Genomic DNA, 19080 nt, shown 5'->3' on the forward strand with positions numbered 1-19080 from the left:
TGTTTTCAGGATCTTATTGCATCTGTGCCATAAATAATTAAGGCAGTTCTGAAGGCAAGTGTCTCAGTACTGGCAAAGTGTACCTAATAAAATCACTTATGAGTGTATATGCAAATGTGTTAAGCTACAAAAATACACACTCAGAAAGAGGTGTACTGTAGAAGACAATTTTATCCCTAAAGGAATAATCCAAACAAATGTGCCCTCTAGTACTGTTCATTGGACCTCAATGTTTTAATACTGTTAATATGTGATTTGTGGGAGCTACCTGGTTTCCTATTTCAATTACAGGTAAGGCATTAAATACCCGACTAGGTTTATTCTGTCTAGGTCTTGTATATCAGTGACATAAAGATGCAGATGATAGTACTATTTTCTCACAGAAATAAGGTCGGGGGTTCAACCTTTTCCAGGCATTTTCTTGATTTTCTCTGGTCCAAAGAGAGATGCTTGTTATGTTAATGGAGTAGTTCTCAAACGGTGTGTTGTTACCAGGGAAAAATGTTGAAGGTTTTCTGAAGTGTGGCATTAAAAAAACAGTTTGACAATAGAGATGTCAGATACATAAAGCTCTGAATATTAAGGAAGACTAGAAAAGAAATAGTGAGTTCACATAAATGAATTCCAAGTATATGAATGAAAAGTAATATAAAATATGTTTATATACCCAATTTTACTAGTCTTTTAAAGGGTTTGTTTTTGTATTATCACATTATATTACAAAATTATCACCCAAAACTTGCTCTGTGAAGTACAAATCACAAGTGTATAAATAGGTACCTGCTGTCAAAAAAAAAGATGTGCGACTTTCATGAAAAGTTCAGGATGAAAACATTGGGGTTAACTTTAAAGTTTAGCAAGATTTACATGTAAGATAATCGGTATATTATCGGTAGTAGTAGTTAACGGACTTTAGTTGGATCTAAATGAAGCAGCTAGGGTGCCTTCACACTGGCTGCACCGCAAGCTAAAAAAAAAACAAACCTAATCACTGTTGAATACTTCTCACATTCATTATTTTATTTTATTTTTAGATAAAGAACTAAATATTCATTATTCAATCATTTTGAGGACATATGCCAAAAGTATGATTTTCCCAAAAAAGCTCTCACAGTCGTACTTTTGCATTAATTTTAGTTTTAACACTCCTCCAGTAGCAGGACTATGAGCAAGTGCAACAAATAGAGTGAAGAAAGGGAGGTCATCGGGGGACAAAGAGACACCAGAGGGAACAACAACAAGAACTGTGTCTTTGTGTGTGTGTGTCTGTAGCTTGAAAGAGTTTGTATTTTTACCAGAAAGACAGAAAAGTTTTGACCCAGAAATTCCTTATTTGTGTGTTTCTTAAAGATCCAGGCCTCAATTTCAACCAGCAGACATGTCAGTGTGTTTTTGTAAGTTAAGTGTGTGTGTGTAAATGCACTTAAATATAGCAGTGTCCTTAAAAAATCTGAAATATCTCTGCTTAATTATCCATTTCATATCATATACTTTAAGTGAAACTGTGATTTGTGATAACTACTTTATTTTTTTCAGTACGATAAAGTACAACTCTCTATTTAAAACTATTCTGTGTACACGTAAACCTGAAAATCCTAAACCACAGATACCCACAGGCAAACTGACATATGTCAGTCACAGGGCAAGAACATATGCTGTTTTTCTTTCATGGCAGCTTTAGTTCATTCACTGCCTTCCAAGTGACCATTGTCTGTTTGTTGTATTGTTTAAGACATGTAGATTTCTATTTATCTTACCAATACGCAGGATGCTGATCCATCTGCTGATATGTAAAGTACTAGTACGGAGACAAGCCCAACATAAAGTCATGCCTTGGTTGATTTCTCCTAAACACTTTGCAAGATCTTCTCTTTGCTTTTTTTCCTACTAGAGCATTACTTAAACACAGATTTCGCTGGGGTAACATGATAAAAGACTACTACATTTTGAAAGACACCCACCTAAGGCTGGACCTCATGCTTATCTTGTGAAGCAGAACTTATTAAAAAGACCTTACCATGTAAGTTAATGAACCTTAGTAGTAGGTTAAATATGTTGAAGCTTTCAGGACCCAGAGGCAGTTGCCTGCTGCCTGTTGATAATAAGACTTTGCTCTATTGGCTTTGCCCCAGGGTCTTCCTTTTCTGTTCCAACAAGCTCAACATTTAACAACTCATCATGAGCCTGACATCTAACATGTGTGTTGATTTAAATGTGTTATCTGAAACTTCGAAAGTTTGTAAAAACGTACTTTTGCAAATTAATACACATCTCTTCATTTTACGTCTCTGTCGTGTCGCCATGAGGACGGTGGGTGGGATCTTTGCGGTGATAGGAAGTTGCTCGGATACAGTCAAGATTGCCAGTGCTCCGTCTTCCGGTTCAATCGGCTGTGCGCAGAAGTTGCTAGTTACAGGAGCCATAATGGCGTTTGTAGTCTCCTTGAGCTAGGGCTGTGGATGATATTAAATCCACTAGCATCGCCCTAAATATAGGCCTGGTTGATTTCCAGAGCCATTGATAATAAACTGGAACATCTACTGCACACGAAAATATTATAATTTCTTATCAATATTGAATTTATAGGGGATAAAACTTACATTAAAGGGAACATGTAATCAGTACCAACCGGGTCAAGTTTTCATTTTGTTGGAGAAACGAGCGTCTTTAAATGAAGGCATTTGCTTGTTTCTGAATGCTAAGACCGTATTCTGTGGAATTAAAAACACCTTTACTTAACTTGGCACCGGACAAGGACAGCTTTCACAAAGGGACTTTTTTTTCTTTTTTAGGAGTCAGCTCGCTAGCTGCTGAGCTTTAGCTAGCTGTGCTAGCTAAACTAAGACGGAGACGACACCACAATGATCAGATGTTTGGTTGGAGTCTTTTTCATTCGCTGACTAACTGAAAGTACAAACTTCGCAGCACTGGAAAACCAACTTGGCATTTATCTGCTTTGGCGAAATATGCTGGCGATCTCAATGGAATGAATTGGCATTGAGGAGAAGTGGACGTAAGCGGCCTGGTGTGTTTATTTTTGTATTTTCCTGTCCTGATTTCGCTTAGTAAGACTTGTTTTGACATTTGGAGTTGCTACTGGTCTCCTGTGAATGAATTGCCTGGATCACCGAGGCCAAGTCGCAGAAGAGGCACCGACGCCGACGTGAGGGATGCCTGGGTCGGACCGACACCATGGGACCAAGAGGAAGCCGGAATCTAGCATCGGTGGTGTGCCACACCAGACCCAGGGCCCGACTCATACCTCTGCGGGAGACATGATGAGCAAGGACGGCAAGGTGCAGTTAAAAACTTCAATGTCCTCCTCTTCTTTAAAACGCAAACGGCATAAATCAACAAAACATAATCGGGAATCCTTGGCGGCACCTGACGATTTTACCCTCGGCGATACGGCGCCTCCTGGTGTCAACACGGTGAAGCCTCTAGTGGAGTACGACGATATTAGCTCCGACTCGGACACATTCTCGGACCCACCGTCCTCCAGGCCTTTTGAGAGGGGGGGAAATCGACTGGAGCCCTCACCAGACTACAATAGGGATATTGGCGAAGAAGAAGGTAATAGAGAGAGCAGGGGGCACAGACACCCACGAAAAAAGTCCAAGGACACTAACAAAGTTAGAGACTCTGGAAATGGAGAACGTGGGTACAAGAAAAAGAGCAGTAAAGATCGCGAGAAAGTGACTTCTGGAAAGGGCAAGGAGAAGGAGGCCTCGTTAGGCTCCTCATCTAAACGCCAGGTGCCGTCAGAAGGGGACTCCAAACGTGGGGAGCTGATGCTCTCCTCCCAGGCACCGCCTGCAGCCAGTGTAGGTAGCACTACTTCTTCCACATCCTCATCTCGCAGCAAGGAGAGCAGCCGCTCAGGGAAGTCTCGCAAAGACAGGCAACAGCGGAGAGAAGGCCGTGGGGAGGCCAGCCGCAGCTCCTCCCAGAGGAGCCGGACAGATAGAAGCCATCGCAAGTCCTCCAAGAGCCACAAGTCAAGCCCGAAGGGGAAGTCTTCAAGTAGGGGTAGCCCACGGAGAAAGGGCACCAGCTCTGCATTGTCGCCGAGTCCCAGAAGAGGGGCCGGTAGTGAGAGTCCACTGGGCAGTGGGTATGGACATCAGGGGGATGACAGCTACTCTAGACGGAGGGCGGCCCAGCAAAGCCCGAGTCCCTATGGTGATGTGTCTCGCCGTAGCAGGCAGAGGTCAGACAGCCCCTACGGCAGCAGACACAGGTCCTCCAGCTTTGAGAGGGACAGCAGCCCTTACTCTAGGAGACGCTCCACGAGCCCCTATGGTAACCGCAGGTCCTCCAGTACAAGCCCCATGTCTCGGTGAGTATATGCTGTAGGTCACCCTTTAAATCTTTTGGGGATTATGTTCTAGAGACATTTATTTATCAAGCCACCTTTCATAGAGGTTTTGCATATTTCCAGAACCTTCATCTTTTATGATCCTACTTTACATGCATTTTAAGTTTGAGATTAGACAAATATGTTGAACTTGGAGAGGGCTTTTCACTCCAGCTAATTGATTTCTGCATTTTAGTTGAAATTTACCATACATAACAGACAAAAGCTTGAGAGTGAGAAAAATACAGGATGGAGATAGGCAATACCTGTAGTTGAAAACAGGGTTTGCCTTAAGCTGTCATTTCAATTCAAAAACAGAAGCTTAGGGCACTACAACCTGGCTCTGTGACCATAAGTATTTGTGTTCATAATTACATTTGAGCTATAGAGTCCATACTTGCCACTGATTTCAGAAAAAGACATTAATGAAACCCGGTACTTAGTTTTAGGAGAGCCTCACATTCTTTTATAGAGAAGGTAACAGATTTTTATTTGATGTGTAATATCGTTTTCAAAATTTCACCATTATGTAGCAATGAAATGTTTTTGAAACTAAATAATGTTCTTAATTAATTAGCCCAGTATATTGCTTTAGACAACAAGAATAGATCCAATTGGCCATGTTTGAAAGCATCAGTAGTTTTAGTTTTACTTGTCCCACATGGTTTTGCTTTCATTATAATATGATCTAGAGATGTTATTTAGCCATGGATCAGCAGTCTGTCTCAGTTATATCATGCATTTCATTTGCCTCTAATTCTCTGTCTTAATCTATAAATGATCTTAAAAATGTGCTTTTTATTTTAGACGCTCGGGCCGCTCCAGGAGTCGCTCCCCTCTGCACTACTCTTCTTCTCACCGCTCCTCCTCTCGTTCCCGCGGTAAGAGGCACACCTCCTCTGCTGGAGCAGGGAGCATTTCCCACAGTAGCCGGCCAGCTAGCCGCTCCCCTCCTTCGTCACGTCTGCCCCTCAATTCCAGCTTAGGTGCAGAGTTGAGTCGCAGGAAGAAGGAACGCCTGGCTGCTGAGGCGGCTGCTCGTGCTAGTGGTGGCGCCTCTCCACTTCCGACAGCTCAAAAAACGTCAAGCTCCTCATCCTCACGGCCTGCTAAAGCTGAAGCTCTACAGCCAGAAAAAGGTGCAACAGCAGTAGCAGCATCAGAACCTCAGCCCCCACCAACCCAGCAGTTATCCCATGATGTTCCCAATGCTGATGAGCCGATGACTGCAACTCTAACTTCCTCTTCAAACAACTCTCCTGCACCGCCGCCACCTCCTCCACAGCCTTCTTCTCCAGCGCCACCCAATCCAGCCACACAGGTTCCACCACCACCTCAGGCAGAAACAAACATTCAGCCTCCTACACCCACAACCGTATCACAGGCTAAATCGCCAGCGACGGTTCCTGCTCGCAGCCCTGTCCGTCAGACCCCACTCCACAAGACTTCGACTCTTCCTCCCCTGCCTCTTCCACCTGCACTGCTGGGAAATGCTCAGGACAGGTGAGGAATCCCTCAACAGGCACACTGCTCAATAAGCTTAGTGCCTATTAATCTGTTGTATGAGGTTACAGCTGTTATACTTGGACTTATACTGTCATTTGTCAGTGATTTGTATGTACATCGGGATGTCTTGAACACACCATTCAAGACATCCCATTTTGTTTTTCATGAGTCATTTTAACAAAAATTAAGTAATTTCAAGACATAACTTGATATGAAAACTTTTTATGAATAAATGCTATGTTTGCACTTTGGTGTTTTAAATATGTCAATTACCATCCTACAAAAACCAAAAATGGCACACTGTTAGATGAAAGTGAACTTAAATGTTCCTTTTTTTAAATCGTGGTATGTACACCTTATTGTAACTAGTTTTAATCTGAATATGTGTGTTAGTTGTTACATCGACATGAAAACGGTGCATAAAATGTGTTCCTGGTTTTGTCTTAAACTTTTTTTTTTTAAATCTTGCTCTATCAGCCCAAAGAAATCCACTCCTCCCCAGAGGCCATCAAGAAAGGACAAAGAAGGTCGCAACCGCCCTTCTATTATTGATCTGCCTTTACCGCCCACCTTGCTTGGAGGGGACTCTTCACCCCCACAGTTACCTGTCCGCCAGCCTCCTCTCTTACCCCAGACAGCCCTTAAGAAGAGACCAAAGTCAGCATTCACTTTTATACTCACCCACTTAAAGTTTTCCTTTCATTAATCACACATGACGTCTTAGCTGCTTTTCTTGTTTGTGCTTTCCAGGATTTGTTGCCCGCGATATGGTGAGCGCAAACATACCCAAAGTGACTGGGGCAAACGGTGTGTAGATAAATTTGATATAATTGGCATCATAGGGGAAGGCACCTATGGCCAAGTGTACAAGGCCAAGGACAAAGACACTGGTAAGTGAAATCCATTTACTACTATGTTTTCCTTAAAAAAAAAGATAAAAATAAAAAGAGTGGCTCTCTAAAATCCATGTGTGTTCTCCAAATATGCTAGGTGAACTGGTGGCTTTGAAGAAAGTGCGTTTGGACAATGAAAAAGAGGGCTTCCCCATCACAGCCATCAGAGAGATTAAGATCTTGCGGCAGCTCAAACACCGTAGTGTTGTCAACATGAAGGAAATTGTCACTGACAAGCAGGATGCACTTGACTTTAAAAAGGATAAAGGTAAGGGGGGCAAAAAAAACTTGCTGTTTTCTTTCATGTGGGGTATAAGTAGGTAAGAAGTGATGATAAGTTAGCGGGGGAGTGTTTGTTTTAAATGCAAGGGGAAAATGTTGCAGGTGGGAGAAGGCATCCCCTTAAAAAGAAATTCTCCAATGGATCTTGTTTTTAGTTTAATTAATTAAATGATGTCACAGAGATGGCAGTAATCACTTGTATTGTATAGCTAAACTTATTTATTAATGAGTTTAGCAATACATTTTTACTTCTTATCTAGAATTGCACTGCGTTTTTATCATTCATGTGGTCGAGGTAGGTATATGCACGATTTTCACTGCTTGAATTGAGTATGTCATTCAATGTATGAGATAACCTACAGACAGCTTAAGTTTGCTGTAGTCATCCTTGCAAATGGTAGCGCGAGAAAAGTGGTTTTATGATTACTGGTGCACGATGCCTTTAGTTTTAGTAAACTGGTTGTAAACTAGCTGAGGGCAGTTTAACCAAGAGTATAAATAGTTATAGGGCTATGCTGGTAGACACATATCATGAACATTGAACAACTGAACCCCTAGAAGCCATTTAAATGGTGTGTAGATTCCACCTAATTGGTAGACTACAGGCATATTCCAGGAAAGTAATGGTGGGCACACTATATGAAACCGGATGTGCAGCACTTCTGTTTGTCACTGAAATATGTTTTAGCAGCTGTGACAGCACTGACGGAGTCAGACCTGAAGCTGCAACATGTCTGAAAACGTGCATACACATACCTTGACCAGCAGATAATGACACACAAAAATGAGAGCAGAAAATTATAAGAAAAGGTGACGCTCATAGAATACACTCTTTTTTTTTTTCTTATAGAAAAGCACATTATTTAGTGTTGTTTCTATGACAACTTATATATTTATGGTTGCGTTTGGGTTCTCTCTTGGTTCTCTACCTTCACTTAGTGGGGCTAGGTTAATTGGTGTGAATGTGAGTGTGAATTATTGTCTGTCTCTGTCTGTGTTGGCCCTGCGACCGGCTGGGGACCTATCCAGGGTGTACCCAGCCTCTCTGCAACACTGAATTGTATAAGTGGAAGAGAAACTGCTACTATTGTGAAAATAAAGTGTTTGTGACATTTGAAATTGTTAACATAAAACATAATTTAAAGCAAAAGAAATAAAAACTGAAAAACTAGAACTGATAGAATGACCACATCTGGTTGCGTTCTCTGTAGTCACTGTTAACTTGAACAGTTCTTTAATGTTTCAATCCAGAGAGAAGTGTGCTGCTAGAGTTTTCTGGGCTGTGTGAATGTTAAATAGCTGGCAATGCAGTTGCGCACATTTCAGTTCAGTAACTTCACTTTTAAAGAAGCATGGTTAAATTTACCTGAATACCTATTAACCGTTTTCCACATGTCCACTTATGTGAACCCACAGACATATGTGTGTGCATGTATTTTTGTTTAAGACATCTGAATACATCTTTGTGTTTTTAGGAGCTTTTTACCTGGTGTTTGAGTACATGGACCATGATCTGATGGGCCTGCTGGAGTCAGGCCTGGTCCAGTTCTCCCATGAGCACATCCGCAGCTTCATGCGTCAGCTGATGGAGGGCCTGGACTACTGCCACAAAAACAACTTCCTGCACAGAGACATCAAATGCTCCAACATACTGCTAAATAACAAGTGAGTAAAGTATTGTTGTTTCCTGCGTGCAGACAATTGCAGTAAAATGCAGTAGCAGCTAGGCTGTTCCTAGTCACAGGTTTTTCAGTACTAACTAGTGACATGTGAATTTTAAGTTTTATCTACTTTTTTTTTCTTATTCACCCATGTAAACAAACACTAAGAAATCACACCTTTAAATGTATCCGCGTTCCTTAAATACTATTAAACGATTGCTATAATTTGTTAGGCAGAAAGGGTTCAAAAGTGTGTCAGCATGAAAGCTAATTACAAAGTAACTAAATTAATTGGATGCTTCAAATAACCTTAGTGGAGTATAGCAACTTCCCACAGATGGTTGCTTAGTACAGTTGAACATCCAATGTGCAACCAAGGTGCATGAAACTGAGCTTAAATGAGCTATTAAGAATTAAGAAAATGTGTGTTTTTCTGGGAAGTGGAGGATTTAAAAACCAACACTGCATGAAGTTATTGCCCTGCTACTGAACAGCTGACTTCAAATAGACATTAGAAGTGGATCATTTGCACCTGAGCGCTGCCAAATTTGACCAATAATATTTGTTGTTTCTTTAAGAGCAGTGTGTATTTTACAGTATCAGTTGATTTTTACAGTGAAGACACTTTGTTGAGTTGTGTTTTAGGATTAGATACACTAAGATTCAGTAGTTGGCAATGCTTTTTGGTATTGTTTTTTTTAATGTTATCTGTGCTTATTTGTGCAGAGGTCAGATCAAACTGGCTGACTTTGGTTTGGCTCGTCTTTACAACTCAGAGGAAAGGTAAGAGGAGATGGTTGTATATACCTGATCTGCTTAATTCCATTTAGTGATTATAGACATTATAGTGTTTAAGTTGCTGAATGAAAGCGCGTTTATTTTATTATTATTATTTTTTTAATTTACAATGTCTGTCCACAAGATGGGGCTGTGTCTCAGAAATAATACAGTTACTTGGAGCTAAAATGATTCTGATTTGTCACTGGGGGACATGTGTCTGGTATGACTGCTGACTCCCATCTCATCTCTCTTTCCTTGCTCCTAGCCGGCCATACACTAATAAAGTAATCACACTATGGTATCGTCCCCCTGAGCTTCTGCTGGGAGAGGAGAGATATTCTCCAGCCATTGATGTTTGGAGTTGTGGGTGAGTACAAAACAGTTATCTTAGTACTTCTGTCTGTCAAATCACGTGGTCTTCAAGTGTATGATTTATTGTGAGATGAATAATTGGGAACAACAGATTACACTGTTGTTTTTATGTAGATTAGGACAAATTTTGTGTGTGTGGGGCGGGGGGGCTTTGCTTCAGGTTAGCCACATAACACCCCTGAGTTGCCTAGGGTGCATAATTGCAGGTTAAAGCTTCCCACCCATCAGGGTTCACTGTACCAAAATAGTCCTATTTTCCCATTCACCTTGGCTCAACCCACAAACTACTCTAAAGTGGCATATTTGTGCTAGACTTGTGTTTTCCTTGCTTTGTCCTTCATCACAAGCCATTTTCACTCAATTTCTTCAAAAATGGTTTATGCAGATCATTTGGACAGCTGCTGTAGTCTTTTTTTAATTATTATTATATTACAGCAGTGTCTAATCTCACACATTTTACCTGTCCGTTGTCTGGTAGTTAACTTTTTTCTTAATGGTTGTTGGTAGATGTATTTAAGTATTTATTTCTGCAGTGTAAGCAGATGTGTTGGGAACATTTTGATAAAATCTTTACAATGTACTATTTACGTTTGGTGACTAATAGGCAAATTTCTCTTTAGATGTGTGTCATATTCCTTAATCTTCAATTGTTTTATAGCATTTTATGGAAATAATTTGTCTTATTTTGCAGCAAGCCTGAAGGTATTACCATATGAAATTCAAATCATCACACTTGGTTATAAACATTCACAAAACTTTCACCTTTGTCATACAAATCTTAAACAATCTTATCTACAGTCTGAGAGAGTCTTTCCTTGTGAATACTTTAGGAGCTTTACCTTGTTGGAATAAAAGGGCCTACATTCATAACATTTCACAGGCCTATTTGACCAAGATTTTGCCAGACCATTACTCTTTAAGTAGTTTTTAAAAGCTGTTTTAAACTTTACATTATATACATGCAATACCTTTTCTTACTTGTTGTGGCTCAGGTGTATTCTTGGAGAGCTCTTTACCAAGAAGCCCATCTTCCAGGCTAACCAGGAACTTCTGCAACTAGAGTTGATCAGGTAGACTGCCTGCCACAAATAACTTTCAAGTAATAATTTCTGATTGAATTATCAAGATTATTAACCCTTTCTTTTGTCTCAGCCGACTGTGTGGGAGTCCCTGTCCGGCCGTTTGGCCTGATGTCATTAAACTTCCATTGTTCAACACAATGAAACCCAAGAAGCAGTACAGACGGCGACTACGGGAGGAGTTTGCACAGTATGTACTCAAAGTACACTTACCTAAGGCAGCTGTGATCAGCTCTGTCTGGTTCTAGAGGAGTAATATTTCTTCTCCTCAACATAGTTTACCTACTCCTGCCCTGGACTTACTGGACCGAATGCTGACCCTTGACCCTGCACGCCGTTGCACATCGGAGCAAGCTCTCTTCAGTGACTTCCTGCATGATGTGGAGCCCAATAGGATGCCACCACCAGAGTTAGTAGCTGGTTCTAGTGATGGTTAACACAATGACAGTATTGGATTCAGCACGTGAAAAATAACACTAGGACATTATCTGTATCAGAATACAATTATTGCCTATTTAGGGCATTTTCTTTATTTATGTTGTTTTATTTGGTTATTAAAATTTATATTTTAAATTTGTACGATTTCTTTTTTCTTTTTTAGCCTTCCTCATCATCAAGACTGTCACGAGTTGTGGAGCAAGAAGAGAAGACGTGCACGTCAGAGCGGGGTCGTCGAGGATGTGCCTGTGCCCAAAGTGCCCCGTAAAGATGTGACAGGAACCTCCAGCGGAGAGAACCCTCGTCCCCCAAACAGCCCCACTGGAGCTCCACCACCTCCTCCAGGGAAACCACCCTCCACAACCAACATAGAGAGTGAGTTGTCAGGTAACAGATACTAAGTATTTAACCAGGAACACATTTTTTGTTTTTTCAAAAAAGTTTCTGTATTGTGAAAAAAAAACCATTATATAAGAATTTATTTATTTAATTTTAAATGTATTTGATTGTTATGTCTTTATTAGACTGGCACTGAATTCTAGTTGCATGTGTGTGTTTAGGCCTGGCATCGGCTGCAGAGCAGTTGAATCAGACAGAGCTGGCAGTGCTGCTAAACCTTCTCCAGGGACAGGCAGACGGCTTGCCCCAGGTTGCTCAGCTCCTCAACCTCCCCAATCCAGAGACTCTCAGCCAGTTGTTGTCTGCTGTTAGTGAGGCCTCTGACCACCAGGGGGCACCAGAGGACCAGACCCAGGCAGCTTCCAGGTCTCAGCCCCCAGAGCCGCCTCCTGAACCCCAAGAGATCTCACCGACATCTGGAGATCCGCCACTCAGCCAGGAAGACCAGGCCAAGCTACTGGCTCTCCTTTTGGGCCAAATTATAAAGCCACAAACCGAGGAGCAAGGCGATGAAAGTAATGGCGTTCAGTCAGAGGAGGCACTAACGCGCGGTTCGTCCGCTTCTACTACTGATTGCAAGGGCAAGTCTGGGTTTAGCCTATAGTGTGTGAAACAGAAAAGGTACCAGGGTCAGTTGGAAATCATAAGAGTGGAAAGAGCCAGGCAAGGAACAAACAGAAGCTGACTATATACTGTATCAAATTACTTTGATTTTAGGATACTTAATAAAATTTGCAAATAGGGCTATTAGACCGATATTACACCCGCCCCTTCTTTTATTCATGACATACGAGTGACACACATTCAACATCTTCCCCTATAAACACCTGTACTATTAAAAAATGTGCAAAAGAAAACCCTGGCAAATTGTCTTTTCAGCGTTTGCTGTCCTGTGACCCTGATAACCAGGTAAAGGTTTGTTGCACACGGATATCACTGGTTCATCACTGGTTCATCACTGGTGTACTCAATAAACCAGAAGAAAGTACAGTGTTATTCATTTGAGTAAAAAGGCTCACACTGTGATGTTCCCTCAATTTTCCCTCTATCTTGTTTCTTTATCACAGTCTTTGTTTCTCTCTGTCCCATTTCCACATGTGGTTTTTCTTCCTCACTTCATTTTCATTATAAAGCAGGTGTCATGGATTCTTCACAGAGAGCGATGTTGCTTTAAACAGTCTGTAATGTCAGCCTTTTTATGAAGAAAGTCTAATAAATTATCAAGTGAAAATAAATGTTTTGAATCTTTAGATGTCACCTGCATGTGTTTCTTTTAACCTTGGTTTTTGTCACTTTTTTTTTGTTAACTGTTCACTCTGGGTCACGTTTTTCTTAAAATGTGATTAGGAATTGGAATAACACTGATTATGCTGCTGACACTGAATGGTGAACCTTTAAAAGCATTTGAAAACCTTACATGCCTGGTCCACCTTGCACTGCAGTAGATTCGAAAGAATAGACAGTGCTGCTTTAGTAGTCTTACCCGCCCTTTGAAAGTACTTGAAATTCTCCTGCTTAATTCACCTTTTCTGTTCATCCAACTGCACATGCCCCTTGTATTGTTTTCCCACCTAGTTCCCACATTTTTTCTGTGATTTTTTTTTTGGGGGGGGGGGGGTTGGAAGTGTGGGCCTGCATCTGTTGTGCAAGTGTTAATCTGTTATTAGGTAGTGCATTCAAAGACATTAATGTTCCTCTGTTTAATAAACATCTAAATGGTAATGACTAGTTATTTAAAAATAGAAAAAACTTATTTTATTTTTACCTACCTATAACCATTCACTTGAATAGGTAAATGGTTATGTGTTTCATGTGGCAGATGTAAAAAAAAAAAAAAAAAACCTTTTTTTTGTCTAATTGATTTTAGTGATATTGTATAGCATCTACACTAGGTTCACAAAGTTATTTGATTCCAAAAACACAGACTGTTGTAAGATTGCTCCTACCACTGCAGCACGGTTCCCTATTTGTAGTTAGTTAGTGTGCTGATTCACTTAAAGTGCTCTGCCCTCCCTCTTGTGGTGAAGGTAGGAATGTCAACGTTGTGTAACTCCGTGACAGGCTCATTTGAAATGCAGTATTACTGTCTTTAAATGCAGGTTGGGAGTATAAGAGGAAAAAGAAAGCTTATTAGTGGGTGTGTAGCTAGTATGTAGGTTTAACTTAATTATGTCATATAAGATTACGTCTAATGTGCTGTGTTCTGTTCTGTTTGGACCCTTCAGATGGTGCAGTGACAAAAAGAAAAAAGCTTGGGGCCAACCAGGGGCCTTCAACTGTTGAGCAACGTCCACCCTCTCCACCAGGTCCACCTCCATCAACTGTTGGAAACTCCCAGCAGGCTGCGCCAGAAACGCAACCCAGCCAGGATATCAGCCCTGCTGTAGCAGCTGCCTTGCTCCAGCTCATCTCTCAGCAGGACTCGGAATGTGGTGCCTCACAGCACAGCAACGATCCTCCTCCTACTGTGGATGCTCTTGCCCACAGACAGTGCCCTCCGCCATGGGTTGCAAGCTCTCCACCTAAACCTTCAGCTGCAGCTGAAGCCCCAGCAGGACTAGCGACTGCTGCTCCTACCACTGCAGCACAGTTTCCCAAAGACCAGGACCTCCGCTTTTCCCATGGAGCTGCCCGCTGACCCTCAGTCCCCCGTCGAGATCAACCTGGGTATCGTGGGACTGGTCCAGCAATCCTGGCCTATAGGGAAATGCAGAGGGACACCTACAGAGTATGACTCACTGGACCCTGTGCAGGTAGTGAAAGTTGGATCAAAGGTTTTGATTATGAATGCCTGAATGAAAGAGATCTGGAGTATTTTTAGAAGTGGTCATGAATATCTCTGCCTGCAGAATGAGCTGTCATGTGGTGTTATGGTGGGAGTATCTCAGCAGGTTAGTCTGACTTTCAGCGGTTATGGATACTCTCCATCTGCAAACCCTTTCTCTCTCCTCTACACTGAAGGGTCTGGTGTCGAATGAAGTGTAGCTTCCAAATTGAGTGTTACACTGCTGACAAGCAACTTTGAAAACAACTATAATATCTTTTTTTGCCCTAGAACAAATGATTGTCATGTGCACAGCAGTGCCCCCTTCTAACAGGATTACCAGTGTTTTGGAGAATGAAGTAATTATCCTCCACCCTGACAGTCTGATAGACTTGTTGAAGTTAATTGTTACATAAGGGTACATTTGAGGAAATGACCTCAGAAGATGTGACTTCTTCTGTTCATATTCGAGCTCCCCTGTTCTCAGCTTTGTGCCTCCACTCTGACCCCGGCGACCCTTGAATGATCTTGTGAAAATGTGGGCTAAGTTTCTGCTTTGAATGGCACCGGTGTACAGGTTACTTGGATGACGCACTCTGTCATCACCTAAAACTCTAACTCTGCTCACTTTAAGGTATCGCTTCTTTACATACAGCAGATCTTTGTGTCGTAACAAGCCTGTAGTGCTCATGTTCCTGTCTCAAACATGGAATAAACTGCATTTTGATGAACTGCTCCATAATGCACATACTCTTCTGCTAAATGAATGCAAAGCTAGAAACATACAGAAACACATTTTTCCAGATTCTCCTAGTAGGCTTTGAAAGCCTCCTTGCATTCGTCTGCTCCTCACCTACCTGCCAACAAAAGCTTTTTTTGTTTTTCCCCCTCATTTTTTTGTGTAGTTATTTTTTACATAAAGAAAATGATAACATGCCTAAAAATGGTCCATTGTTTTGTTTCCATTTTTTGCTTTGGAAAAAGAAAGGAAGGAAAAATGGTTTCATGTGTCTGTAAAAAGAAACATTTTGTAATGTGTTTTTTTTTCTTTTTTTTTCTTGGTTCAGTTTATTAAAGGAAGTTATGCGACCAGATGAACTGTCTCTTCTGCCGTTTCTGGATGTTTCTGTGTAAAGCGGCCACTAGATGGTAGGCATCAACGCAAACTGCCACTCAGTTTACAGGAAGTCCACACAGTCAGGTTTCTCGGAAGACTGAAACTCAAGAACTGCAATGTGAAGCAAGTTGCGTACCGGGCTATAATTATTAATCTGATCTTGTGGTAGGTAAATTCCAACCACTGTTTTGATTTAAAAACGTATGTTTTAAAGGAATGATATTTATCTCACAAACCACAACTTAAAGATACAAACAAATAATTTAATAAGTAAACAAGAAAATATGCGTAATTCCATGTAAAGGATTTACCAAACTGAGATTTTGGAGCATGTGCATTCCAGTGTGTTAGACAGGTTCACGAAAATGGCCCAAATATTTCACCCTTATTTGTAATGTGCCATCTTCCTATGTTCTTTTGTCCTTTTTCCCTTTTAGCAAACATGCCATAATCTGTTCACTATCATTGCTGAAGGGAATCAGTGTTTAGGTTTGGTCATAGCTCTGGTTTAGCATAGCTTGAGAATATTTTATAGAAATATTTTTATAGTTTCATCATAATGAGCAAAAAAACAACCAACCAAACAAAAAAAGCGAGTAGCTATAATGCACACAAAACATATTCGTAGGGCTCCCTATGCTGAAAGCGTATTTATGTATATTGATTCCTTCACTACTAGGGTTGATCTCTTTATGGAGATCCTGACAGGCTCATAAAATGTAGATTGGCAACGAGAGAAGTATGCAAGGTTTATGCAGACTGCCTGTGTGTTTGTGCACGTGTGAGTTTTTGCGCGTGCTGGATTGGCTTCATGCATACCCCAGACCAGTTCCTCACTTGGCAGGCTTACAGAGCCGCTTACCCCTCTGGCCCACCAAGCAGCTGAGCCCTCTGGGTGAGAGATCCTTTCAGAGTGGAGGCAGTGGGAGGCTCACCTGCCCTCTAGCACAGGCCCAGTGTGAGTGAGATGAGACGGTGCTGTGTGTGCGTGCATGTTTCTGTCTGATGCCTTTGCCCACCGGGACTCCAAATAATAGTGAATGTGCCCGCAGGGAGTTTCCACAGGAGAAGTAGTGGGCAATGCCAGTGCCAAGTCACAGAGACTAGACGAATAAATCAGGACTGAGGAGTGATGAGAGGGAGGTGCATGAGGCTGTGCCATCAATCAGAAAGGCACCTTATGGGGAATGCCCATAAATGTGCCATGCTGCCAGTCTGAAGCACGTACTCGCGATGGCAGAGACAGGCGACGGTGGTGCTCAAAATGGAGCCTCCATTTTGGATGCCGGCACTTCACTGTCAGCTGCAGGGATTTTGGTGGACTTCCAGACAAGCAGTGAATTGACTGACAGTATATTTCAGTCAGTTCACGCCAAATTATATTCATGAAATGTGATTTTTTTTTTCTTTTTCTTTTTTTCTGTCACTGCTGGGCTTAATTTTCTCAGCCTTGTGTGAGCTGATTGATATATTATTTAGAATCTAGTTTATTTTAAACATAATCTGATCAATTAGACACCCTGTCTCCACTGTGTCAAAATTGAAACCCTTAGACAATTAGCAGCCATCACATTGCACATCTGCTTAAAGCTAAAATAACAAGAGTACTAGTAGGAATGTCGATCCTTCTGAATAAATGCAGATCAGCTGTTAGAAGTATGAAAAAAAGCAAAATGACAGTTCTTAGAGTTTATTTCCTTTTGTTGAAACTCTGAGTGAAGTGACCTGTTTTAGTTTTCAAGCTGAAACTTTCTCAGTCAAAATATTCATTAGCATTTTTCTGGCTCCTGCAGGGAACATTGTAGCAATCTAAAAAATCTTAAACGCCTGGCACCTCAATGTGTCTCAACTTGTACATTTTAATTTGGCAGCAAAATCAGGATGCAAGAAAAAGAAGAAAGTGAAGTGAGACGACAGAAGATGAGATTCACGGGCAGGCAAAGAGGGCAACTGCTGAGCAGGAGCAAAGTAAGCCATTTAAAGCTGCATTTTAATGTTTCACTTTAAGCAAACGATTACGTCAGTCAAACAGTGAGGGATATTTCACACATTTAGATATTTTCATGTGGGCCTTTCAGAAACACAACAAAACTAACGATTCTGGACCAATTTGTAAATCAGTCATTATATCTTATATGCTGTGATACATTTCTAGATTTTATCTAGATTTATAATTATCATGTAAAGTATCCAAATACCCATCTATTCTACTTGCGTGCACACAGCTATGAGAACATGCATTAATGCGGGTCTGCGTGGCATCTCGTTTGTGGAGTGTAAATCTGGGCTGCTGTCGTATCTCTGAGCCGTGCTACAGTTTGATGTCGAGTCTGATGACCGAGGCTGTTTGATCAGTGACTATGTGTAAACTCAGTGAAGGGAGGCAGGGACTCCCCCAGTTGCTCATCTAAGGCACACACTACACAAAGTGTGATTAAGAAAAAATAGTTAATATAAGACAGAAATTGCATATAAGTAGTAGTGTTTTCTTGACTGGAAATGTAAACCTAACTCCCCACCAACATATTGTCGCCAAATGGGGAAAATTGAATTGAATTTTGAAAGCATCTCGGGTCGTGAGCAAATTGTGCTATCTTCATCATATCCTTCTTTGTCTTCTATCAAGCAGAATTTAATGTCAGCCATTTCGTTTATGGCTACATCTTTATTTATGTGATATTTCAAAAATTGATTGACTTTATCCCAGCAGTGATATATGCTTTACTGCTGCAACAGCATGCTTTATTGATGCCATAACACCATCTCCATTTCTTCTCAGTTTATAGTTTTGTGAGGAAAGTGCACTCCCTCTCTCTCTCTCTCTCTCTCTCTCTCTCACTCTCACTCACACACTCACACTCACACACACACACACACACACACACTCATTATTTTTTGATTGTTGAACAGCAGTGAGGCCAACCAAAGAGGGCTTTTTTAGGAGGGCTTTTTGGATCAGCCAGATGATACAGATGTGTGATGCTTTTATATTAAGTCACTGCTGCCAGGTCATAAAATGAAAATAATCTGGAATGATTGGGCCAAATTCTAAATGATTTGCTCTAACAATAATCAATACCCTCACAGGCGTATGATGCTGACTTTTAAAAATCTTTCCCTGACCTTATCGCAGTGAACTCCCCGTTAGCCAAAGACACTTCACCCTCTCTGCGTGACGCTGCACTTTTGCAAAAGTATTTTTCCAAGGTCTCAACATCTCATTACCAATTCTATTCAAAGCGCTTCATGAGCTAGGCAACATTATTGTCTCTCTCCATGAGTCTGTGTTGATGCTGCCTCTTTAAGGGCAGAGGGGCTGCTGGGAAAGCAGTCGGTGAGGATGGTGGAAGAGGAAAAGGAGGAGGGTGGTGGGGGTGCGAGGGGGGGTGGGGGGGTGGGTGGGTGTGGAGTTGGGGGGGACGGGCCCTGCAG

At 41.4% G+C, this 19080-nt stretch overlaps 1 protein-coding gene across 5 annotated transcripts in view; it reads left to right on the forward strand.

The window, feature by feature from the left end:
* The first annotated feature begins 1585 nt into the window (after window positions 1-1585).
* cdk12 (cyclin dependent kinase 12) overlaps window positions 1586-19080 on the forward strand; it is a 49838-nt gene continuing 32343 nt past the window's right edge. For 2 of the 5 annotated variants that reach the window (XR_010093821.1, XR_010093822.1), the window contains exons 1-15: window positions 1586-4339; window positions 5165-5860; window positions 6341-6520; window positions 6614-6753; window positions 6854-7024; window positions 8514-8703; window positions 9426-9482; window positions 9745-9846; window positions 10844-10921; window positions 11004-11120; window positions 11208-11339; window positions 11532-11755; window positions 11929-12348; window positions 13993-14520; window positions 17520-17616. Coding sequence is in view for 3 of the 5 variants with exons in the window: in XM_063472262.1 (XP_063328332.1) it covers window positions 3171-4339; window positions 5165-5860; window positions 6341-6520; window positions 6614-6753; window positions 6854-7024; window positions 8514-8703; window positions 9426-9482; window positions 9745-9846; window positions 10844-10921; window positions 11004-11120; window positions 11208-11339; window positions 11532-11755; window positions 11929-12348; window positions 13993-14405 (4089 nt within the window). In the remaining 2 variants the exon portion in view is untranslated. Of the gene's footprint in view, window positions 4340-5164; window positions 5861-6340; window positions 6521-6613; window positions 6754-6853; window positions 7025-8513; window positions 8704-9425; window positions 9483-9744; window positions 9847-10843; window positions 10922-11003; window positions 11121-11207; window positions 11340-11531; window positions 11756-11928; window positions 12349-13992; window positions 15620-17519; window positions 17617-19080 lie in introns of those variants that run through there. The other 3 variants (XM_063472262.1, XM_063472265.1, XM_063472264.1) reach the window with 3 other exon arrangements.

Source organism: Pelmatolapia mariae, linkage group LG4, assembly GCF_036321145.2.
Source record: "Pelmatolapia mariae isolate MD_Pm_ZW linkage group LG4, Pm_UMD_F_2, whole genome shotgun sequence".
Classification (NCBI taxonomy): domain Eukaryota; kingdom Metazoa; phylum Chordata; class Actinopteri; order Cichliformes; family Cichlidae; genus Pelmatolapia; species Pelmatolapia mariae.